This window comes from Ostrinia furnacalis, unplaced genomic scaffold (genome assembly GCF_004193835.3).
Source record: "Ostrinia furnacalis isolate ACB-3 unplaced genomic scaffold, ASM419383v2 OfSCF7356, whole genome shotgun sequence".
NCBI lineage: Eukaryota > Metazoa > Arthropoda > Insecta > Lepidoptera > Crambidae > Ostrinia > Ostrinia furnacalis.
In genome coordinates this window covers 155,596-181,955 of record NW_021137595.1, presented here as the reverse complement: position 1 = coordinate 181,955, position 26,360 = coordinate 155,596, and the positions used below count along the sequence as shown (strand labels likewise).

Here is a 26,360-nt window from a genome sequence, read left to right as displayed (position 1 = left end):
AATAGAAATAAAAAGTAACATAAAGTAACAATCATCCATCACAAACATTAATAACTTCTTTTCTCTTTATGTTACATTTTATTTCCTAGCATAATATAAATAAGGTCATAGTTTTTTAACAATGACTCCACTAGTCTTAATTCCACAAAACATTATACCCTGTATAATAATTGAGATGTTCATTTGTATTCTACTATTGATTTCACTGCAATAGTCCGATTTGTTTTCCTATAGATAAAATTGTCCAAACTGAAATAAAAACTGTTCCATTCAAAAAGGTTCATCACAACACTTCTTTATTTTGATTCAATAAAGTTCAAAGTTCAAACACAAAATTTTATTAGTAAATATGAAATAATTAATACATCGGTGGTCAAGATACACTTTAACGTCGATCTCTATAAGATCTGTGTTGTTCACGTTCGCGACTGCGCCCACGAGAACGGTCAGAAGTACGCCACAAAAACTCATCAACGGAACGTTCATATGATCTTTTATCATAAACTAACACTGAACGTGGGTAGTCAGACATGTCATAGTAACGTGGAGGAGGTGGTATTGGTGGAGGTGGTAGACCATCATATGTCGAGAGGGCACCACTAAACCCTGGTGGAGGCACGTACGGTAACGGGGGCAGTTGATGATGCATGGAGCGCATATACTCGGCTACATAAGCCTCAGCAGCAGCAGAGCCACTGCTACTGTAATTATCACGGCTTCTTCCAAACCACACTGGTAATCTTTCCCTCATATAAGGTGAGGGAGATCTTCTCTTATATGAATTTGAAGACAGCCTGCTTCTTGGAGACATAAACGGTTTTCTCCTGCTCCTAGTAGAGCCCAACCTACTTCTATAATTGGATCCTCTTGATGATAGAGGTGCTCTATATGTTCTGTAACTTCCTCCACTTTTCGTATAATTCCGTTTAGATGCTTCCTTTGATTTTCGTAATATGGGTGTCATTTCAATACCCTCATCTTCTGGAAATAGTCGACACAATTCTTCAGCAACTTTTGGTTCAATTTCCTGTCCATCCCTGCCAATTTTGACAGGTTTTCCTTCATTCCAAGGATTGTATAGATGCAGTGTACTGCTGAATGGTAATTCCTTGCGACAAATCCAATCTACTTTGAACACACCATCTAAAACTTTTGCTGAGAGGCCAGGTGGTAGGACCCAGGAAATAGGTGGTACATCTCGTCGAGATTCACTTCCCAAACGAGCAAAACCAGCAAATTTTCCACTCTCCTTTACAGAAAATATTAACAACACATTTCGTGATTCTCTATATGCTTGATTTAGATTAGCTTCATTCTGTGGCAAGGTAGACCATACTCCCTTTGCTTTAGACAATGTTATATTTTCTGCATTGTTTGATTTTATCAAGAAGAAACGAGTATCTCTAAACAAGTAATTGAGCTTAGTCATGTAATCATAGGTTTTTATTTTGATTTTGGCATCTGCAACACATCTTCGCTTACTTTGTACGGGGGAATGGCTCTTAGACTTGGTACGTTTGCGATTTACACGTCTGTCCTTTGATTTCGTACTAACAGAACTGATACTAGGAGTAGTAGATTCGCTGGTGGATGAACTAGACACTTCACTACGAGTATCAAAGTCTTTGCCTTCTTCTAATTGTTTCAATTCTTCTCCGATTTCTGCTTCCACTTCGCCAACGCCAAGGTTGACGGCGTCGGTGTTGTTAGACACCTCCATCTTCAATTTTATGTTTTGCTAAAAAACTATCATAATCCCAATGCAATATATGTATTAATTATAGCATATATAGGATTTATTACAAAACTTCATAAACCTGAAGTAATTAGTATGTAAAACACTGCATTTTTAATTAATATTCCCTAAAATGTAGGTACATAAAAATTAAATGACAGAATTTCCACAGCTAGCGTCTGTCAAAAATGCGTAGGGATGTAGTACGGTAGTACGTACGATACGAAACGTTGCTTGTATCAACGAGCACTCGATTCAATAATATTTGAATTCTGTAGTCTATGGTAAGCATAACATTTTTTGTGTCAGCTGATTTAATTATTCTGATGTTGGTAGTCTTTACGTGAAAAAACCCGCCTATACATTTCTTTTAAAGATTGGTAATTTTTTTGCGGTGTTTTTTATTAGTTTTTCATAGAATTGTAGTGCTCAAATTAAAACAGTGCAGTAAATAAATTACTAAAATGCATTACGTACAGAAGTTTATGGAAAAATTACCAATCATTAAAACAAATGCGAAAACACCTGCTGGCTCGAAGTCGAATATTCTACTATATTGTAATTATTATAGCTTTTATTCCCAAAAGGTAAGTTTCATTATCTTACACTGTTTTTATATAGTTTTGTTACACTGTTGTTATATAGTTTTGTTATAATCACGAAAATCTTGCAGGTTTTGATGGCTCTTTACGAAAAAAATATAGATTTTGAGCCTTTAGAGGTCGACATTACTAAAGGCGAACAGTATTCATCCTGGTTCCTGGAAATAAACCCTCGGGGTGAAATTCCTGTGCTTAAAGTGAAGAATGAGACCATACCGGATTCCACTCGAATTTTAGATTATTTAGAGCTATATTTAGATCCAGGTAAGAAAGATTTTTTTTAGTCGTTTCTTTCTATTTTTTCAATACAATTTTATGATTTAAAATTATTTTTACAGAGCTTCCATCGCTGATTAATGTCTCAACCGACAAAAAAGTTTTAGATAGCATTAACAAATTTCGGGACATAATTGAAGCATTACCAGCAGGAGTTATAACTGTGGGGTCATTCTTTCATCCACATCTATGTGGGAGTCCTAAATTACCATTTGTGTTACCTGTTAGAGAAGTGCTGAAGAGTATGTTCATCTTTGTTTATAATCAATTTATTTATTTACAATTACAAAGTTAATACCAAACAAATACATGATAAAGTTTTATCAATGTTTGATATCATAATCTTGATAACTCGGTGTTCGTTAACAATGAATACGAAATAACATTACCTACCTACTGTTTCACGATTCCAGCTGGAGATTTGGGCAGTTCGAAAAATTTGAGAAAACTAGCAGAGGAAAATCCTAATGCCAAGGGCATATTATTATACAAAGCAGAAATACAAGACAGAAAACATGAAATATTATCTAATGAAGATGAATATTTAAAAGTGTTAAATATTGTTGATGAAGTACTGTCTCATGTTGAGGAGCAATTAAGGAAGCAGAGTGAAGGTAAAACTTTTTTTTATTAAATAACAAATTACAAACATGAAATAGGTATTTTAAATAACAATCATCATGAATTTACATTAATCATTTCAGGTAACTGGTTGTGCTGTGAAACATTTACTATAGCTGATATTAATTTGGCTATACTACTTCAAAGATTGTGGGAACTTGGACTAGAAGGCAGATATTGGGCAGGTGGCAAACGTCCATTATTAGAAAAGTATTATGAAAGAGTCAAACAAAGAGATTCATTCAAACGAACCATTCCTAATCTCCCATTCCATATAAAAATGATCATCATGTCTCAACCTCCTATGTATGTTGGAGCTGCAGGTGTTGCTTCAATTGGTGTAGTTGCAGGTCTATTTTACATATTTAAGAGATTGGTATTTTAACAATCATAATGATTCATTCATCATAAATAACATGTAATAAATATAGAAAAAATAGCTTAGTAGGGAGAAAATGTGTTAGTTTAAAATGTGGTTCACACAATCTTACAATACAATTTGTACAAAATAATGGACAAATAACATATTTTTAACTGTTGTAGAAATATTGTAAAAACAATTTTTAAATCAACTACAATTTTGATTGTATAAATAATAATAATTAAATATTTACTATTTATTGTATCCATATTTCTCAGACCATAAAGTTAAACATAAGAACCCAACCCTTTCCTTTACTAAGTAAACTTTATATTAAAATACACAATTCACCATCTGGGTCATTTTAAACTGTATTCTTAGACTAATGCACCATAAGAATTATTTATTAAAAACCCTCATAAACAAAATAAATAAATTATACTTATGAAGAAATTCACACATTATCTTGATTCTTCCTTTGAAGTATCTGGAACTTCTTGAGTTTTATTGATTGGCATGCCCATAAAGTGTTTTCCATTAGTACTACTCATTCGTTTCCGGTGAACAGAAGTTGTTGCAGTCTGTTTTTCTTTATTGTATTTAAATATTCCTTCTCCAGGCAAATTTGGTAATATATTTGGTATGGTATACCAAACTCTGTATGTTACAAACCATGTTAAAATTGCTATTACACCACTTATAAATTTTTCCACCATTATGTGATAATACAATATTGTTGAAACTAGCATGACATCCCATAATATTTGAAAAAGAGTAATAGCAATCAAGAAACCTCTGACATATGGTGTAAAATTTTCATAAGAGACTTTCAAAATTTCCAATTCTTCAGTGTTAATATTTTTGAGAGGGTTTACACTCGCTGAGCGATCATCAATGCTTCTTGAATACTTTTCATCTCTAATGAAGTCTTTTATTCCTTCCCAACCATTTATTGCTCTGGCTTCTTCAATCAAAACTAAGCTAGAATATATTAGTAAAAAGCTATGACCTGATATGTCGAAACCATTCCAGAAATGGCCATTTTTTAAACAAGTACTCTTGTCACTTATTTGTCTCATATTACATCGTCCATAGTTTGTTTCAATGTAGTTGAAAAGTGTAGTCCATGTATACCAAAAGAATGTAGCAATAAATAGTCTTGCTAAATGAGCAGTCAATATTAATCGTCTTTTTCCACAGCATGTAGTGTACGAAGTCAAAAGAACGTACGGTACTGTTAAAAACAGTGTCCAAAACCAACCAATTTTCACAAAATATTGATTCAGTACATTATCACTTCTAGAAAAATATGATTTAGGAAAAGTTAACACATCTGCTATTAGAGACAGTAAGAATAAGGTTCCTAAATACAGGGCTATTTTTAAATTGGTGTCAAAGAAAAGTATCTTCTTGCAAATGTGCACAATCATTAAAGTCAGGACTTCTAAGACAGACGATGCTTCGCGAATGGGTTTGGTGCCTTTACCTTCTGTAGGTTCATTTTGTACTTTAAAATTCATTCGTGTACCTTTAAAACTATTTCTGCTTGTCATGATTTTCTAGATTCTTTCAGCAAACTTATTATTTTATTGTATTTTTATATCGCTTCGTTGAAGTCGAAGTGAAGGAGACAGACGTCATTAATGACAGTTGGTTGACATTATTGACAATCTGGCTTCTGGCTTGTCTGTGGTCAGCACAATAGTCAATTATGTTTAGTGTTGTGAATGTATCGTATCGCCATCGTACGTATCGGATTTTCCTATTTGATAGGGCGCAAGTACACTATGCAGGAAATTGGCCAAGACGTTATTAGTATGAACATCATCTCGATTACTTTCTCCTTCCCCACACGTTCGTCGCCCTATTGAGGTAGGATTAATACGTGGAGATANTATACCAATAATATTAAATCAAAAATTATTATTAAATAGCATTTATATGGCCCAAGCCATACTCTTTGGTTGACCCACATACTCTCTAGTCTGTGGTTGGCCCACATTACTCTCTAGTCTGTGGTTGGCCCAAGCTAACAAGCGTCAGCAGCGCCGTCACAGTCAGCGTGCCATTTCGTTTTCCCTCCTTTTACGTCGAAACAAATTAAAATTGTTTATCTTCGCAAATTCACCATGAGGAAAATATCCAAAAGTCGTGCAGATGACGATGTTGTATCGTCAACTAATGGATCTATTGCAAATGACGATCAAGCGACAGATGCCGAGCCACCAACTGACCAAAATGAAAAGGAGGTAGAGTCGGCGAACGAAAGCGTCGACCAAAGCATCGATGATAATTCCGATGCTACGCCACCTAAAAAGAGTAAAGGAAATAAAGGAAAAGGTAAAAAAAGGAAATCTGAGAAAGAGACGGAAGAAGAATACGAGGTACCTAACTTATGTTTAATTAAGTAGACTGTTGCATCTTGCTCAATAATAACTCAGTTTAACTCCATAGTTCTTAACATTAAGTACAATAAAATAGGTTGACGAAGACTAAAGTTTAATCTTAATGTATTATGTATGATTTGCTTGAAATTCAGCTGTTATTTTCTATCAAATTAAGGCGCCGCTTTTCAATTTTATTGAGGTTGTGTTATATCTGGTGTTGTACTGTCTACACTCCTTTTAATAAAGCCTGTTAACCTATTACCTGAAACCTATATTAATCGGAGATTGACTTAAAAATGGAAGGGCTTTGGTTTCGTTCAGTGCATTCTGGGAGTACAGGACCCCGTACTCACAAGATTTGCTCATTTGTTTCAGGTTGAAAAAATAATTGATTCCAAAAAAATCAAAGGGAAATTGCATTACTTGATACGTTGGAAGGGATACTCTGCTGACAGTGATACTTGGGAACCTGAAAACACTCTATCTTGTCCTGATTTGATCAACAAGTTTAATGATGAGGTATGTGGTAATTTGATTCTTTTTATGATAGCAAAATTTGGCTTATTCCTTAAACTTCCTGCAACCATATTCCATGAAAAGCACTTTTTTCCTACACATGTAACTTTATTGCATAAGGCCTCATTTTTTTATTTGAATACAATATCCATAAATATTTTGAAAAAGATAATTAGTATGTTGTAATAATGGATAATAATATACTTAAAACATAAATAATATGTATAATTTTGTCTAATAAATTGGCAGTCATTTGTTAATCACTTGGGTACCTAATTAATTATTGATTATAAACATTTAATAGACCTAATTTTACTTATGACAAAATTTAATTTCTGGAAACTGGTAATTTTACAAAACAGTTTTATTTTTCTAGAGCTCTAGAGATGCTTAACCCTCGCTGCACCAGGGGTGTGACACACCCTAGTCCTCTAAAATTAGAAATAATTTTAAAATTTTGCATTATGATGCCCTTGCCATTTATTTGCTATTATTTTCCTTTTTCCCCCAACCGTGCAGACAAGTAATAACACCTTTTGATTTTAACCTACTCATTTTAAACATCAGCATTACCAGATTGTTACTATATTAATTTTTACTTTCAATAATCTTCCTGTAAACATTGGGTCAAAGAACTCAAATATAAGATATTGAAACTCCAAATTGGTAAAACTAAAATTATGTTTTCCAACACAGATGGAGGTTATTTTATGACTATTGTTGATGATGTACTACTGTATTCCAATTTACAATTTGTAACATTCATTGTATTATTTTGTAGAAAGAAAACTCAAAAACTAAAGAAAGTAAACCAGGTAAAAAGAACAATAAACGGAAGGCAGCAGCAATCAAGGAAACTAAAAAGGTTGCAAAAAGAAGTAAAAATGATTGGGACAGTAAAAGTGCTGATGAAAATGCAGAGTATGAGGTAGACATTTTTTTGTATTTTGTTAATTACTTAAATTTATTCAAACTTAACTTTACTTTTTGTTTTTATGCTTAATTAAACATTATTCTTCTTTCTTAAAGGTTGATCGCATCCTAGAAGTTCACCACAAGAAAAATGGAAAAAGGGATTTCCTCATTCACTGGAAAGGATGGTCCAGCAAATTTGATTCTTGGGAACCAGAAAGCAACTTAAATTGTCCAGAATTGATTAAAAAATTTATGGATAAGGTATATTATTCTGTCATTTGCATGACATGTCAAGTGTATCAATTCCTTACTAATAAGTTCATATTTTTATGTAATAGGTGACAGTAGCACGCTCTTCCGATGCTCGTAGCCTAAGAGTAGCTCCGGAGACTACAAACCGTTTCACATTGCAAGATCCGTCTTCAGGCCGCAGGTTGAGCAAGAGGAGAGGACAGCGTCAAAGGTACAGTAACAAATTACTTTACGGGATTATCACCGCGCAGGCGAAATCTAGCGCGTATCCTTCATTCATGTGACTAGCTTCTGCTTTACAGAATCGAAAATAAATTAATATGAAATATCTATGATACTGCTTGTTAGCTTCTTTTGTTAGAGAATGGATCTTAACATAAAAAGTTAATTAAATTACAGATCCAATAAAATTTTTACTGACAGTCAAATCATATTTTCATATTTAAGTAATAAAAATATAAGTAATAAAACATTTTATCTTTTCTTTTTCAGAGTGCGTTACGACAATGCCGAGTAATTATATATTTATTTACATTCTTTATCAGGTTATTGTACATTCATTCACTACCATGAGGAATGTTATATAAAATTTAAGCTTCGCGAATAGTTTGAAAAACAATTGTTAATAATTTCTATTGTTAGTAGTTGCAATAGAATAAAAGTTTTATTTTATTTTTAAAATCCTAGAGCTTCAGATGATAGGCGTTAAACGTACGTTTGCAACTTGCACGAATTTGTATGATGTCATCTTTGTGCAAACGTACACGCGGCCACAGTGTTCGTATCATAACAAACGTCTATTAATAAGTAAATGTAATCTGTGCAAACATACATACTTTTTTTATAGACATCAAAAATGATAAAATATGGCTCAAAGCACAAAAATCTAAGATGGACACACTGAAATATGAGTATCCCCAATTCCCCACCCTTTTCTCAGATTTATTAACTCAAGTGGATTGGGGATATTTAGCAAGTTTTTTTTTGTTTTGTTTTGTTAGTCTTTTTCACTATTTCAAGTACATAATTTATTAAGAAAGCTTGATATGTTGGCAAATTTTGGGCAATAATTAGAAGTATTTTCCCCAACAGCCAGACAGTTTTGACAGTTCCAACTCCTTGCAGTTTTTTTAGGGTAGCTCCCAAAGCCACCATGACCCAAACTTCATAAGTCACCAACATTATGACCTATATTGGGAGCATACGCTGACAAACTTTCAGCTTTTATGAAATGACGTAAGTCTGGCGTTCACTAGCTCTTAGTCTAATTATTTTTCCATGCCTATCGGAAAGAATTAGCTCTCATTATCGCCTCGATAATTTGTTGTCCGTTAATGGGTAAATATGAAATTACTTTCTTACCATTCACGTATTTGATAAAAGTATATCAAACTGGTTTATTTATTTACTGAAATGATGCTATCTGTGACGGCCCATGGATTCGTCAATTCATTCTTTAGTTAACTGGCAATTTACAGATTAGCTCATGATATAATTAATATTGTTTATGCTTTGGAGTGCTTTTTTTACTCCATAGAGTTATTTTAAGTTTCATTTTACACAACCTCTTGGTTTATCTTATGACAGAATTGATTATTACTATTGCTAAGAACAATTAGAAATTATTAATCTAAAAAAAGTAGACGACATTGTAACTGAAAAAGTTTGAAGACAACTTTAACGTTCTAAGGGCCCTATCTCATCGCCACATACTAAATATAATACTAGAAGCTACCTCATCTGGTATCGGTTTGGTTGTGCAGCTAATTTGTTACCGGCAAACGAAAATGTCTTGTTTAGTAGCTCAAGACTCCTCGATGCAGTAGCGCAGCCATAGTGTCCCAATGAGAAAGGGCCCTTAGTTGCGCATACGTATTGATAGATTCTGAAATCAATACAAGAATTTTAAAAATCGTTCGAAAGCTCATTTTCAGACTTCCTTTAACACTAGAGTACACGCGCGGACTACTATAGTAGACCAGGGTAACATTTTACGCTATAACTTTTTGAAAACTTGCGCCAGAGAGCTGGCATTCCAGGAAAGCCTCGTTTACTAAATTTGTCAGTAAGCCAGTAAAGCTTGGGTCGCTAGAGTCTGCGCACTTTTCTAAAATTGGCTGTCAAAACTGCGGGTCTACTCAAAAGCCCAAAATCACTCGACAAAAAAATTATGAAAGACTTGTAACAAATGGATTTACACCGTGTACCAGGCAGTAGAAAGTCATGAATACTATGACAGATAAAAAACTAATCATATTTTTTCAGTCATTTTTTTTTTGTTAACATTGGTCTCAAAGTGCAATTTTGGTCCAAAAAATTTACAACTTTTAAATCTGTTTATAATGTTTGATCCCAAATAGTTATATAAAGAAACTTTGATTATAAAATAACTATAATAAACACTTTTATCATTTACATAGTAATTCTATTCATAAATTGCTTATAAACTGATTTACAGTGATTTTAAATTGGCTTACCAGAGTAGGCCGCGCGTGTATTAGTGTAAAAAAAGGGGCGCGTGTACTGCAGTGTTAATACCAAAGGCGTTATTATCAAGAAAATTGTCTTAATATTGAAAGATTTATAATAAAATACTATTATAACTTACTATTTACCTCTTAATATCTATCAGTAAAGGGTTCCATTTAGAGGTCTGATACAGCAAGCAGATATTGCATAATCCGTCTAATAAGGTGTTTGTTTTGCTAACTATTGTATTTCTTTTTCACATGTGCACTGAATCTAGCTGTAATTACAATGCAAATTAAATAAAATAGTAATTTTTTATAAAAGAAAATGGTGATTATTATTATGGTAGAACTACCATATTAAATAGAACCTGAGTTAGGTGTTTAGAACTTTTTATACTTATAAAAATTCATAATAAAAAAAGCAATAGCTTAATATTAGTAATGTCATGTTGATTTAGGCATTGTTTTATTCTAAAAGACTTGAAATTCAACTAATATTTTTTATGGTTCATTTAAATGTTATTATTATAATATTAGATAAATAAATATTATACGAGTTGTAGTAGAAAATAATTAACAATTATTTAATATAAGACCAAAAGCTACTTCTATTATTTGTTACGCAAGTTCAGTATTTGTCTTCGCGTACTAAAAACTTTACCCATCCAAACATCTTTTATTGTTTGCTTATTTCAGAATTATTAAGATGTCGTTTTAATGCTTTGCCTAAGTACATTTGTTGCGTTTTAGAGTCTTTAGTAAAGTCTGTGGATCCGTTGCATTCGCATTACAAAATAATGTAAGTACACCCGTACATGAAGATTTTTACTTATTGCATGTCTACAGTATAATTTAAGCAAACCTTGGTGGTAATTCACTGTTTATAGTAGATTTATGTATTGTTCATTATTACGTGTGTTTGGTGTATGACCTTGACAGTCAACTTAGTTTTAAATAAATATAGTTTATGAATAATTATTTGTTTTATTTTAAAAACTATCAATAGGTATCTTTAACAGATTTATTTAAAAAAAAAATGAATTTCTGTCATAGAAGCTGAACTATCGCGTGCATCGTGCGCCCGCGACTTCGTATGCCTAGACCCCGTTTTTCCCCCTTAGGGGTGGTTTTGTAAAATCCGTTCTAAGGGTGACATCACACGGACTGCACCACAACAACCGCACGCAGTCGCTATATTTAACTGCATGCAGTCAGTTGTGTGCTGACTTTCTCAGAGACAAGGTTCAAGATATAAAATATGTCATGGACTTTGTATGGGAGGTCCAAAGATTTTTCATATTTCGACCCACGTTTCTTTGAGAAAGTTGTTTAGTATCACAGTTTAAAGCTCTTAAGCCCTGCAAAATATTGCTCGTAGTTGTTTTTAGACCATGAATAAGTAAAAATTAAAAGTTGTTATACAATTTCTTAAGTTGTAAACTTACGAATTGCATTTTTTTCCTTATAATTCTTTTCTACAAAATTTAGTATCATTGATTCGCATACAAAAGCCCAATCATTATTGCGCTTTATTTTGTTACTATATTCTTGAGTTTCATAATTCCATAATATTATGCTGACTTTACTTTTTATTAAAGAAATAAAGAAGTCGGTGTCAAAACCTATTTTTCAAACCATTCGACGCAACCGACGCGCGTTCGGCTCCAAGACTAACTGTATGCGAACGGCGGTGGACAGCATGCGGTGACACTACACCGCGCGAAGTTGAAGGCACTACTGCATAGAGTTGATACCTTTTGTACCCTTTGCACCACCGGCCTGCACCACTGGTGGTGCAAAGGGTATTTTTAAATCCCTCTTGCACCACCAACAAATAGTGCTGTGCTACCATCGACTGTAAAACTAGTAGTAGACTGTAAAATACTTAATTATTTAATTGTTATAAATAAATCAAAACCTACCTAAAAGTTTTAATTTGTGTGTGTGTAAGTGCCTATAAACATTTCACTTCAGACCCATGATACCCCGGGCCTACATCCTACATACAACGAATAAAGTACCAGGGCAACATAACCATAAAGGAGCTATTTTATGATACATGATGTTTATTTCTCGGGTCAACCAAGAAGAATTTGATATAGCTCCTTTATGATTATGTTGCCCTGGTACTATAGGAATTATTCGTTGTATGTAGGTATGAATGGTTGTTATTAATTTTTATGTTATGTTGTCAAATCTGTCCAGTAGTTTCGGAGCCTATTCAGTACAAACAAACAATCAAATCTTTCCTCTTTATAATATTAATATTGCATGATTATCGATAATCGTTTTACTGTTAATTGTAGGGCGGCACTATTGGTGGTGCAAAAGGGATTAAAAAATACCCTTTGCACCACCAGTGGTGCAGGCCGGTGGTGCAAAGGGTACAAAAGGGAGTTGATAATGGTTTCACTCGACTGCAAACGACCGTGTGCAGTTGATATTATCATGACTGCACGAAGTCGAACGTACAACTGCATGCAGTTAAACATCGACCGCGCGCGGTAGCTGCGATGCAGTCCGTGTGATGTCAGCCTTAGTGGATGTCTACACCTATAAGGAACATACATGCCTTTCGTAATCAGTGAGTAGGTATATGTGTGTGTATTTTGAGAAGATGGATACATAACAAACATATATCCATCCTCTCAAACTTTCACATTTAATGTATTAGTAGACAGTGTTGTTCCTAAAAAATAATTGATCATAATTTCTAGTTATTTGAATCATTCATCCATTATAGTCTTATTATCTCCTTAAGTGTGGCACAGTCTTTACGGGACACCCTGTTTACATCAGCATGACATGGCCATAATTTAAAACGATCTGTGAAGTTGCGGACAAAAACTAGTAAAAGTTTAATCTTGCGTGACAATATTAGTATTAACAACGCTAAAGGTTTTTCCAACACATTATGCTAACTCATAAAATGAAAACCACAGAAAACGATTATAATTTTATTTCCTAAAATTATAATAACATTGAATTATCGATATTTCTTTTTACGCCGTGCGCCGTTCCGTCCATGTGAGCAGTGAAAATAGCACAAGGGGGGTAAATATGAAGTTTTGTTATAAAGCGATCGCATCGCATTGTCAGATAGGCCAGATAACAATTAACATTTTGCTGTTTATGAAATGGCGATGAAACAGAATGGCTACGGTAGACAGGTGAGATACATCACATTTCTTGTTACGTTTCGTTCTCTTCGAGCTAATAAATAGAATTTTAAATCAGTGCTGAGTTTTACACAGACGGAATGTAATTTTATTTTCATCATTAACTTCTCGGCTACGCTAACATAGCTTCTCGCTACGATATCACCCACGTCCACGGCTCGCCCGTTATCTGCTGCGTAGAATAGGGATNGTGTGCAAGCACGAAGACTAACTGTATGCGAACGGCAGTGGACAGCATGCGGTGACACTACACCTCGCGAAGTTGAAGGCACTACTGCATAGAGTTGATAATGGTTTCACTCGACTGCAAACGACCGTGTGCAGTTGATATTATCATGACTGCACCTGCACGAAGTCGAACGTACAACTGCATGCAGTTAAACATATCGATCGCGCGCGGTAGCTGCGATGCAGTCCGTGTGATGTCAGCCTTAGTGGATGTCTACACCTATAAGGAACATACATGCCTTTCAAGTTCTGAAATTTCGTGATTAATCAGTGAGTAGGTATATGTCTTGCCTTCCGAATTCCGATCGTCGCGATACGCACATCATTTTGTACTATTAATTTTCTATTATACTAAAAACCTCAAAATTCCGAGTTTTATTTGGCTCCAAGTGTCAAGCGAAGACATAAATTATGTGTGTGTATTTTGAGAAGATGGATACATAACAAACATAATTATATCCATCCTCTCAAACTAATAGTAGACAGTGTTGTTCTTAAAAAATAATTGATCATAATTTCTAGTTATTTGAATCATCCATCCATTATAGTCTTATTATCTCCTTAAGTTTGGCACAGTCTTTACGGGACACCCTGTTTACATCAGCATGACATAGCCATAATTTAAAACGATCTGTGAAGTTGCGGACTAATAAAAGAAAACTAGTAAAAGTTTAATCTTGCGTGACAATATTAGTATTAACAACGCTAAAGGTTTTTCCAACACATTATGCTAATTCATAAAATGAAAACCACAGAAAACGATTATAATTTTATTTCCTAAAATTATAATAACATTGAATTATCGATATTCCTTTTTACGCCGTGCGCCGTTCCGTCCATGTGAGCAGTGAAAATAGCACAAGGGGGGTAAATATGAAGTTTTGTTATAAAGCGATCGCATCGCATTGTCAGATAGGCCAGATAACAATTAACATTTTGCTGTTTATGAAATGGCGATGAAACAGAATGGCTACGGCAGACAGGTGAGATACATCACATTTCTTGTTACGTTTCGTTCTCTTCGAGCAAATAAATAGAATATTAAATCGGTGCTGAGTTTTACAAAGACGGAATGTAATTTTATTTTCATCATTAACTTCTCGGCTACGCTGACATAGCTTCTCGCTACGTTATCACCCACGTCCACGGTTCGCCCATCTGCTGCGTAGAGTAGGGATGTTTCCTGGGTCAAAAAGCAAGAGTTTAAATTAGTCCGTCAGTTAACTTATCAAAAAATACTCTACACGTAGGTATTTTTCACTTTTTCAAACTAATGAAAATTTAAAGAGATAAAGTGCGCCAAAGTTCATAAGAAGAGGCCCGTGAAGTCAATGCTCGCACGTTGTGAAGTCGTGCGGAACTTCAATAACTATGTAATTATTTGTTAGATTGACAAATAAAAATATATGTGTCCAATATTTTTTGATATTAAACATGACTGATTAAAAAATTTTTTTAGGAAACTAGCCTATTACTTGTAGTAGGTGAGTATTCACACGATCCCTTCCAGGTCGGGGCGCGGCGGCGCGACGAGCGAGAGCGCGTGGTCGAGCGGCGGCAGGTCGCGGCGGGCGGGCGGCGCGGGCGCGGGCGCGGCGCCCTCGGGCACGCGCCGCCCGCACAGCGCGCACGCCGCCTCCGCGCCGCACGACACGTGGCACGCGCGTCCGCAGTGCGTCGTGCGCACCGCCTGCGACACAAATACTGTTAATGATCTATTGCTACTGTGATGTTAATGGTATGATGTAAATGCAAACGTGCAGACGGGGCCCATTAACTTTCTACCGGGACAAACTTGACCTTTACTGGTTGGGTTTTTATTGGCGGTCAAGCTGTAGATCCTGGCTACACAGGAGTTGCAGCGGTGGGAACGAGAGGTGGGAATAGTGCAGGGCCGTAAAAAGCATGGGACTAATCCCACTACTGCAACTCCTGTATAGCGAGGATCTACAGCTAGACCGCCAATAGAAACTCAACTAATGAAGGTCAATGACAAGAAATTAATCAGAAACAGTTTGAGAAGTAGTTCGTTGTCCTATGTGAGCGACGGAACTAGACATGAAGCGACGCGACCATGCATGTAATATTCACGTGACGTATGCCAGCTATGTCATGACACGTGACGTGGCCACTATTAAATATAATGACTGCTTGTTAATATAATTATAGATGACCCACGCTGAACTGTCCCACCAAACTCTATGACAGGGGGGCGCTACCATCGTCAAACTATATGGTTTCCAACATGGCAAAAATCGGAACCAGCGATCCGGTATTGACGGTGGCGCCCCACTGTCAATGTCATGGACAGGACAGTTCAGTATTTTGGAACTATACGCATCGCGGCGTATTGCCGCGTTTGTCGTTCACCTAAGCCTATGCGCAGACCATCGATTTTTCGTCGGCCGATAGTTTAGTCGGGCAGTTGATCAGTATGGGCATGTATGGGAGTGCGCACATTACACCGATTTGATTAGGCCGATACTTCATACNATGCCTTGTTAATTAGTAATAAAACATTGAAACATTACAAATAATATCACATATAAACAACAAAATTAAAATTACAACTAAATGTATTTTGTCGAGAACACTGAGAATATTCCCGGGAGCGTTCTCGGTTCTCGAGAATATTCTCACTGGGAATATTGCCGGGAACGAGAACTTTCTCAGCGGCACATCTCTAATTGGAAGTATTGATCTACATTTTATACCAATAATATTAAATCAAAAATTATTATTAAATAGCATTTATANTGCATTCCTCAACCGTTAACTCGAGTACGCCCAACATACTGCGCGGTACACAAATTGTGTTTCTTTCCACTGCGTTGATAGAAGTTGCGGACGATAAAAACGAATTTCATACCGTCCGAGCTCTTCTTGACAACGGAAGTGAACATTGCATTATTACAGAAAACTTATGTAAACGTTTAAACGCATCTTTATTACAGTCCACTATACGTATTTCAGGAGTAGGACAATCGGTCTCACACTCTAATAAATCGTGTAATATTCATATACGTTCTAAGTTGAGTGATTATAATGCGAATATTACTTGCTTAGTTTTGCCGAATATTACTATGCGTGTACCTTCAAATCACATTAATTGTGATCTCATACGAATACCAGATAATATTTCACTGGCAGACCCCACTTTTAATGTACCTTCAGAAATAGATATTTTGATAGGTGCTGATACGTTTTGGGAGTTATTAAACGTTAATAAAATTCGATTACCTAACGGTCCGTTCTTACAAGATAGTAAGCTAGGCTGGCTTGTTTCAGGTCCGTTGTATACAGACAGCTTGCGCATTAATAATCAAGTGTCTTGTAATTTTTCTCAAAGTTTAGATACGGAAATTCGTAAATTTTGGGAAATAGAAAATATTCCTAAACGTCTTGTTCTCACTGAAGATGAGTTATTTTGCGAGCAAATTATTCGAAAGCACAACTAAACGAGAAAAAAACGGTAGATTTTCAGTTAGAATACCTTTTAAAGATTCTACAAATAATCTTGGTGAATCATACACGATGGCTTATAATAGGTTTTTATCTTTAGAGCGAAAATTAAATAAATTACCTGAATATAAGAAAATGTATTGCCAATTTATGCGTGAATATGAGGAATTAGGACACATGACACANACACGAATAGCCGATAAACGTCGGGGGTGGCCCCAAGAAAATTTTGAAAATGACGCCCAAAAACCGTCTCAGATGTTACCCAAAACACTAAAGACCGCCAAAAAAGCAGAATTTAGTATGGAGCGGTGTCAATCGGACGTCAGGGGGATGCTAAACCGAAAGGGGTGAGTCTATTAAAGCGAAAAAATTTTGAAAATCGGACCAAAAATGACAAAGTTATAAAATTTTAGTATATGGAAATTTTCTAAGTCTAAATTAAAAACACAAAAAATGTAATAAATTCGCGAAATGAAATCGTAGGGGTCTCAAAATGGTACTGGCGTGTCGGCAAAAATTTGGCGCTCAAAATGATGTACAATACCTATAGGTGCGTGTGCCGACGATAAGGGAGTTTATAAATGAGACAGAAGTTGGTATTTGTCTAATTTATTAATTACAATTATGGAGTTTATATACTAAAGAAAATGAGAGATAAGTAACGTCACAGTATCTAGCATCTTATCGTTACGTGAAAGATCTGCTGACACTGTGAACGTGATTAAGATAACGTATGCAGAGATTGAGTATTGTGCATACCGGCACAGTACTCCCCCCCTTTTATAAAATAGAATTTAACAATAATGTAATAATTACAATAACATACATAAATTATCTACGTTAATATATGGTACAATATAAAAAAAAATTAAATAAAAAACTGCTGATGCTTTTTGTGAGTTTGTGACTCACTTAGTAAAATGCTTGGTACGCCTTTATCCGTTGCAATTACGATGTTGGTTGTTGGCAATGGACTTCATTCTCTTGTCCATGAACTTTATGATGAAGTACACGATAGCAATAACTATATTGAAAATAGTTTGTCCGATGATAAAATTCCTAGTCCATTGTAGCTCCTGGAGCATTTCTACTCGGAGTTGGTCTGCTTCGTTTTGATTGAGGCAACTGTCGGCGTTATAGATGATTTGGTCTTTGGAGCTTTGGTTTCCCATCTTGCAATGATATATTACTCTCCGGAAAAATAATTGTGGGATGAATGTAATGAAAATGGTGAAATGTTTATAACTGGAGCGGGACTCTGGCTTCGCTCGCTCGGCTGGTGCGTTGTGGTCACAGTTCTAACCTAACCTAAATCAATAATTATGAATAGGACCGATTCGTGTCTGGAACTTGACTGAATGACTGGAGCGGGACTCTGGCTTCGCTCGCTCGGCTGGTGCGTTGTGGTCACAGTTCTAACCTAACCTAAACCATAATTATGAATAGGACCGATTCGTTTCTGGAACTTGACTGAATGACTGGAGCGGGACTCAAGTATACGGGCTAATGCCAACAAACTTGAACTTTAATATATTATCGTCAAAGAAAGAAATCTAAACAAAAAAGATATGACTTTGAATAATAGTGTAAAATATGGTTATGTTTAGAAAAACTAGGAGAACAAATAAAAGTATAATAGATGTTTATTGCTAATGACATTATGAAGTTGAATGATTCGGAATTATGAACATTAGACAGATTAGTTAGGAATTGTGATTGTTAGGATGAAAAATTTTAGGAAGAACATTTTCGGACTTCCAATTTTCCTAGTTGAAAATTTAGGTGAACTTTGGCGCACCCGAAAATAAGAGCTTGTAAAGCTTACTGTGCCGACGATAAGGGAGTTTATAAATGAGACAGAAGTTGGTATTTGTCTAATTTATTAATTACAATTATGGAGTATATTGGTTGTTGGCAATGGACTTCATTCTCTTGTCCATGAATTTTATGATGAAGTACACGATAGCAATAACTATATTGAAAATAGTTTGTCCTATGATAAAATTCCTAGTCCATTGTAGCTCCTGGAGCATTTCTACTCGGAGTTGGTCTGCTTCGTTTTGATTGAGGCAACTGTCGGCGTTATAGATGATTTGGTCTTTGGAGCTTTGGTTTCCCATCTTGCAATGATATATTACTCTCCGGAAAAATAATTGTGGAATGAATGTAATGAAAATGGTGAAATGTTTATATAGGTGAACAAAATCGAACCACTCGCTTGACAATTCTTCCTGATCTAGTGGTATACGTGCTGTTTTCTGTTTTCTGGTTAGTCACGTTTTCGCAGTCGTTGTTTGCAAGAAATGCTGGTTTTAATCTATCTATTGATATTAGTGATTCTTTATTATTCATCTTAATTAAGTATGATTTCTCTGATCGCCTGATAACGGGAAATGGACCTTCATATGGTGGACATAAGCTTTTTCGTATTCTATCACAGCGAACAAATACGTGACTGCATTCCTTAAGTTCTGGATGAATAAATATTGTAGTATTTGATTTTTGGCGCTTGGGAATTGATATCATCTTAGCAATATTTTCGTGGATGTTTCTTACAAATTCTTCATACGTGGTATGTGGGCTTGATTTTTCAAAAAATTCTCCGGGGAGTCTTATCGGCGAACCATAAACCATCTCAGCGGCGCTATAACCTGTATCATCACGAACACAGCTTCTTAATCCTAATAATACTGTGGGTATTTCCTTTACCCAATTTGTGTTAGCATTCCTTGCCATGAGTGCTGCTTTTAGCGTTCTGTGAAATCTTTCNCGGCGGAACCCTCGGTTTGCGAGCCCGACTCGCACTTGGCCGGTTTTTTATGCACAACAAGGCAGGTTTTTGACCGCAATCGCACCTGGTGTTAAGTGAGATGCAGTCTAGGATGCATCTTCAAAAGGTCCGGATTAGTGTTCGGGAAAGACAGCAGCAAGCAGAGAATTCCAGTCCTAGCTGTTTGAAAATACTTTTAAAAAAATCAAAATCAAAAATATTTATTCAGTTTAGACCACAAGTGGCACTTATGAACGTCATAATTTAAATATAAAAAACGAAAACGTAGCCCTTATGGGGCACTTTACTTACATGTCTCCTTATCTTTTGGGCCCTACCAGCGCTTCGAGACAAACATATGGCATTATATACTAATTCATATACTGATATTATACACTGATTTGTAATTTTAAAACAGAATGGCTAAATTAAACTATTGGTAAATTATATTATTTAAAGGACGAATACCTAAGTACACTCATAATAACTGTTATGAATGACACAAATAACTTTCGATTTTGCAAAAGTAATAATTCCAATACAATAAGACTTATTATTTGTTTGAGAGTTTGTTTTCCTGTACGATCTTGTAACATTTGTTTTCCAATAAGTTCAGTCAAACATCACGGATGCCTACTTACGAGGCCGATAAGACAGCTTTCCGAACTTCTTACGAGAGGCATTCAATGAAATATAGAACGTTTGCATGTTCTGTGACGAGCCCGATACGTCAACGTCACAAGTTTCGTGTGCTCTTTGTAACCGAGTAGATAAAGTATTGTTGTTCTTCGGCGAAATATTTTTATGAGTTTTTTTATATTACCACTAGCTTTTGCCCGCTGCTTCATCCGCGTGCGTTTTTCACAGATCGTCATAAATTATATAGCCTATATGTTATTATAATACTGTAAAGTTTCATCAAAATCCGTTCACTAGTTTTTGCGTGAAAGAGTAACAAACATCCAGACATCCAAACTTTCCCATTTATAATATTAGTAAGTAGGATGTTTCAAGTAGACAACTTTCCGAAACATTTCTAACAATTATTTTCAGTTTGATGTTTCTTGCTAAGTACTTGGAAGATTGAGAAAAAATATTCCATAATAATTTAACACAGTCTCCGCCAAATATTGGTCCGAATCTTGTAAATGTAGGTATAGGTATTACGAATACTTGAAATTGATTGAATCGAAAACTGAAGCAAACTGAAATATCTTTAGCAGGCGTGGTCCAATGCTTTTAGTGGATAAATTACGTTTGGCACTTTGAATAACGCAATAAGAAGCGATTCACCTTGACGGACCGTCGGGGCTGGCCGCCGCCGCCGCCTAATGTCGCCTGGAGGATCGCGCCGACACGCACGCTCAATCACGACCGCGCCGAAACTGATTAGACGTTGCACATTCCTACTTAAATTACTTATTAATTACAAAATATATTCTTAATAATATAAAGCCTGCGAATGTGTTAGAAAGCTTAATTGTAACGGTTAGACTGGCCACTTTGCAGTAAGTAAGTAGGTACGTAAACAGAAAATAAAGGAAAAGTTACTATAATTTTCTTTGAAATAGGTATACAAATTTTGAAGATACCAGTTAAAAACTTGAAAGTTTTAGGGATCCGTGCCGTTGCAGTTGTAATACTTGTAGATAATACAAACTGCAACATACCTACAATTTTAGTAGTACTTAACAAGTTTGTGATTTATAGGTAGGTATTATTCTTATGAGTTTTCGTTACATTCACCAAAGAAAAATACAAAATTAAATTAAGTAAGTACCCGAAAATAATAGTAGAAATAAGAAATTAATTCGGATTCTCTTTTTCGTTTTGAGTAGGTATAAAGCAAAAGCATTAATATAATTGGGCTAATCTTTCACATTATCAAATTGTATCTAAAATGATTTTTATCATGAAAAGGAATAATATGACACTTCCCTAAATCCGTTCATAAAACAATGGACGGCGTATTAAAATGATAAAATACGCTTTGAACAAACTCTCTAGACTTTATAACTCCTGAAACATTTTTTCCTCAAAAAGCCCAAGTTGACGTCCGAGCACAAAGTTGGGAGAGCTTTAAATATGCAAAGCCACATTTAAATATTATGATATTGTGTAAATTTCATTCGCAAACTTAGACAAAAGGCCGCTGCACACGTGGAATATTCACGGGCAAGGGGGAGTTTGTTTTGGCTAGCCACTTGCGTTTCAGGCGCCGCGCAAACGTAGACAGTAATTTGTGGAAATTAGCTTCTTCGTTGGTTTGTTCTTCGTTGCGGATTGACAATCAAAAAGTAGTCAGTGAAATCAAATAGAAAATGACCGTTTCTTTCTAAGTATACAGGGCAACAAATTTACACACAGAGCAAGAGCAACTACGGTTTACTTGACAGGGAGCCGTGGCCGTAATAAGTGTCTATGTTTGCGGTTTGTCAGTTGATAAATTAGCGCATTTTATGAGTTGAAAGACCGAACAAATGGAAATAAAAGAATCCGTTTTACATATTTTTCATAGTAGTCTTTAAAAAGATTTTGCCTAGACCGAATTATGTTATAAATAATTTGTTTTGTTTTACAGACTAACGGGATTACTAATAGATAGGTGTCATAAGAAATTTTTAAGAAAAAGAGCAGGTATTACTTATAGGTACTATTTACGCAGCTATGTATGGCTTTTTCACAGGTAAAAGAAAATACTTTCCATTATAATATAAAACATTCAGGTGCAACCACCAAGCCAACGCTGAGGGCAGACGTCGGCGGCGCCGCGCGGGGACTCGTAATCCGGCGGGATTACCGCCGACGCCGACGATTATTTCAGGAGCGCAGTGCGAGGGCCCAGCCGATGTCAGATTAACATCGCAGCTATTCTCAAATCACTCGAAAGATAACATACAATTATACTACAATGATTTATGGTAAAGCGTGTCATCATAATGTCACATAAATACCCTAACCTAATGGAAAATAGAATGATAAAAATAATTGCATTAATTTGTAAGATTATCAAAACATTTTGATTTGTTTGAAAACATAACCATTCGTGACAGTTACAATTTTGGATCAACCCGCGATTAACACTTCGGTATAATTATTGTATTTGACTGAACGTTATGATTTGTTTTCATTTCAAGTAATGGCATCTTTCCACCCCAATAGCGATAACTTAGAGGTCTGCAGTTGACCTAACATACCAACTCTATCGCTTCCAGAATAATCCCCGCCAGGTGTCGCGGGACAGCACCGGAAGTGACGCGTCGCGCGGCCAGATACATTCGTATCTGGCCGCGCGACATATTCATCATAACATATTCATGTTTCATGTCGCGTGCGAATGCGGCTTTATTTATTAAGCCGCTAATGCGATTTTAATGTTAAATACTTTCTTGTTCCACTTCCTAGTAACGTCTGATGAGCACCATATTTCTGTACCCCCAGTGAAAAGGGATCTAACTCGACTTAGATCAAAATTGACTTTATAACATAATGTGAATCTCTGAAAAATTAGCTATTTTTGTATCTAATCGGTATGTTTCTACGACGTATAGAAAAGAAAATAATTTTGTGCCAAATGATACAAGTAAGGTGTGCCGACGATAAGGGAGTTTATAAATGAGACAGAAGTTGGTATTTGTCTAATTTATTAATTACAATTATGGAGTATATTGGTTGTTGGCAATGGACTTCATTCTCTTGTCCATGAATTTTATGATGAAGTACACGATAGCAATAACTATATTGAAAATAGTTTGTCCTATGATAAAATTCCTAGTCCATTGTAGCTCCTGGAGCATTTCTACTCGGAGTTGGTCTGCTTCGTTTTGATTGAGGCAACTGTCGGCGTTATAGATGATTTGGTCTTTGGAGCTTTGGTTTCCCATCTTGCAATGATATATTACTCTCCGGAAAAATAATTGTGGAATGAATGTAATGAAAATGGTGAAATGTTTATATAGGTGAACAAAATCGAACCACTCGCTTGACAATTCTTCCTGATCTAGTGGTATACGTGCTGTTTTCTGTTTTCTGGTTAGTCACGTTTTCGCAGTCGTTGTTTGCAAGAAATGCTGGTTTTAATCTATCTATTGATATTAGTGATTCTTTATTATTCATCTTAATTAAGTATGATTTCTCTGATCGCCTGATAACGGGAAATGGACCTTCATATGGTGGACATAAGCTTTTTCGTATTCTATCACAGCGAACAAATACGTGACTGCATTCCTTAAGTTCTGGATGAATAAATATTGTAGTATTTGATTTTTGGCGCTTGGGAATTGATATCATCTTAGCAATATTTTCGTGGATGTTTCTTACAAATTCTTCATACGTGGTATGTGGGCTTGATTTTTCAAAAAATTCTCCGGGGAGTCTTATCGGCGAACCATAAACCATCTCAGCGGCGCTATAACCTGTATCATCACGAACACAGCTTCTTAATCCTAATAATACTGTGGGTATTTCCTTTACCCAATTTGTGTTAGCATTCCTTGCCATGAGTGCTGCTTTTAGCGTTCTGTGAAATCTTTCGACCATTCCATTTGCTTGTGGGTGATATGGAGTGGTCCTTATTTTGTGAATGCCTAAAAATTTTGAAAGAGCTCCAAAAGTTGCTGATTCGAACTGACGGCCTTGGTCTGTAGTAATACGTAACGGACACCCAAATCGTGCAATCCATCCGTCATAAACGGTTCTAGCTATTGTTTCTGCAGTAATATTTTCTACTGGAAATGCTTCCGGCCATGATGTGCAGCGATCTATAATTGTAACCAAATACCGTTTATTTTGTGAGGTAGGTAATGGTCCAACAATGTCAATATGAATGTGTTCAAAACGCTGCGCAGGCAAAAAACTTCCTGGCGGTGAAATTGTATGTCTATGCACTTTTGATTGTTGGCACGATAAGCATGTTTTACACCAGCTGCTTATATCTTTATTCATGCCCGACCATATGTATTTTTGTGTTATCATTTTTCGCGTTTTACGTGTTCCCGAGTGACTTAATCCATGTATTACGTCAAATATTTGCTTTCGAAATGATAAGGGTATGTAGGGTCGAGCTTTTCCCGTTGACATATCGCACATTATTGCAACGTTTGACCCTGGAAACATCACTTTCTGAAATTGCAATCTAGCATTCTTTTTTAACTGTAATAATTCGGTGTCGTCACCTTGAAATATTGCTACTTGTTCGTAATCAATGGGCGAAGGAATGTCGATTTGATCTACTGTACGAGATAATGCATCGGCAACGATATTATTATGACCACTAATGTGTTGGATATTAGTGCAATACTGCGAAATAAAATCTAACTGGCGAATTCTGCGTGGTGTGTCATTAACTGATGGTTTCTTTGAAAAGGCATAAGTAAGTGGGCGGTGGTCTGTATAAATGGTAAACTGTTTGCCCTCAATCAATCTTTGGAAATGTTTAATTGCCAAATAGATTCCAAGTAGTTCTCTATCGAATGTTGAATACTTTCTTTGGGCGTCATTTAATTTTTGTGAATAAAAACCTAATGGCTCCCATTTTCGCCCAGTTCTCTGTTGTAAAACTGCACCGACACAGGATGCGCTGGCATCTGTCATAAGCGCAAGCTCGGCGTTACGCGACGGGTGCGCTGTAGTCACGGCATTCTTAATGCCCTCCTTGCACTTTTCATAAGCGTTATCGGCTTCTGATGACCAAAGGATAGGCGAATTATCATTCTTTTTTGAATTCTTTAAATATTCGTTAAGAATACTTTGATACGCGGCAGCGTGAGGCAGATTATTTCTATAAAAATTTACCATGCCTAAAAATCTTCTCAATTCCTTAATTGTTTTTGGTTTTGGAAATTCATCGATCGCTTTATACTTCTCCTCTGTCGGTCGAATTCCTTGGCTCGTTACCCGATAACCTAAGAAATCCAATTCGGTCTGGAGGAATTCACATTTTTCTAAATTAATTGTAATCCCGTTCTCATATAGTTTCTGGAATACCATTTCCAGGTGCTGAAGCGCTGTTTTCTTATCTGGAGAGCTCAATAAAATGTCATCACAGTATACAAAGACAAATTCAAACTCCCTAAGTATAGAGTCCATGAAACGTTGGAATGTCTGGCCAGCATTGCGAAGGCCAAAAGGCATTCTTGGAAATTCAAAGAGTCCGAAAGGTGTGATAATTGCTGTTTTTTCCACTTCTTCAACTGGTATGCAGAAGTAGGCCTTACGAATATCAATTTTGCTGAATAACTTCCCTTTTTCCAAAATGTACGTGAAATCGGTCAACCGCGGTAGCGGATACTTATCAGGAACTGTAGCGTTATTTAACATTCTATAATCTCCACATGGCCTCCATTCTCCGTTCTTTTTCTTAACCATATGAAGCGGGCTGGCCCATGGGCTATCAGAGGGGCGACAAATTCCAAGCTCCATCATATTCTGGAATTCCTTCTTTGCGATGTGGTACTTATCGGGAGGAAGCGGCCTTGCTCGAGCAAAAACAGGAGGTCCTTTTGTAATAATGTGATGCTTGACTTTGTGTTTTGGAGTCCTAGCTAAAGAGGATGGATGAGTGATGTCCTCGTATTTCTCTAG

General features: G+C 35.8%; 5 protein-coding genes across 5 annotated transcripts in view; 2 read left to right on the top strand and 3 right to left on the bottom strand.

Annotated features, from left to right (window-relative positions):
- Nucleotides 1–264: 264 nt before the first annotated feature.
- On the bottom strand, nt 265–1,924 carry Ythdc1 (YTH domain containing 1). Its single transcript, XM_028320191.1, has one exon. It carries the CDS (start codon nt 1,718–1,720, stop codon nt 386–388), a length of 1,335 nt encoding a protein of 444 aa, XP_028175992.1. The 5' UTR covers nt 1,721–1,924; the 3' UTR covers nt 265–385.
- Nucleotides 1,925–2,064: 140 nt separating this feature from the next.
- Gdap1 (ganglioside induced differentiation associated protein 1) lies at nt 2,065–4,373 on the top strand. Its single transcript, XM_028320193.1, has 5 exons — nt 2,065–2,322; nt 2,409–2,601; nt 2,676–2,855; nt 3,027–3,227; nt 3,318–4,373. Exons 1-5 carry the CDS (start codon nt 2,200–2,202, stop codon nt 3,617–3,619), a joined length of 999 nt encoding a protein of 332 aa, XP_028175994.1. The 5' UTR covers nt 2,065–2,199; the 3' UTR covers nt 3,620–4,373.
- Nucleotides 3,822–5,267, bottom strand: Fitm (acyl-coenzyme A diphosphatase Fitm). The gene has a single exon (XM_028320192.1). It carries the CDS (start codon nt 5,146–5,148, stop codon nt 4,057–4,059), a length of 1,092 nt encoding a protein of 363 aa, XP_028175993.1. The 5' UTR covers nt 5,149–5,267; the 3' UTR covers nt 3,822–4,056.
- A 339-nt stretch (nt 5,268–5,606) lies between these two features.
- On the top strand, nt 5,607–8,641 carry LOC114364174 (chromobox protein homolog 1). The gene is made up of 6 exons (XM_028320197.1): nt 5,607–5,979; nt 6,358–6,501; nt 7,280–7,426; nt 7,528–7,674; nt 7,752–7,876; nt 8,158–8,641. The coding sequence occupies exons 1-6, from the start codon at nt 5,725–5,727 to the stop codon at nt 8,180–8,182; spliced, it is 843 nt and encodes a 280-aa protein (XP_028175998.1). The 5' UTR covers nt 5,607–5,724; the 3' UTR covers nt 8,183–8,641.
- Nucleotides 8,642–13,233: 4,592 nt separating this feature from the next.
- LOC114364170 (uncharacterized) overlaps nt 13,234–26,360 on the bottom strand; it is a 37,188-nt gene continuing 24,061 nt past the window's right edge. Inside the window, exons 9-11 of the mRNA XM_028320194.1 lie at nt 15,012–15,233; nt 14,712–14,726; nt 13,234–13,496 (exon numbers count right to left, since the gene is read on the bottom strand). Coding sequence (XP_028175995.1) covers nt 13,294–13,496; nt 14,712–14,726; nt 15,012–15,233 — 440 coding nt within the window. The 3' untranslated portion in view covers nt 13,234–13,293. The remainder of the gene's footprint in view (nt 13,497–14,711; nt 14,727–15,011; nt 15,234–26,360) is intronic.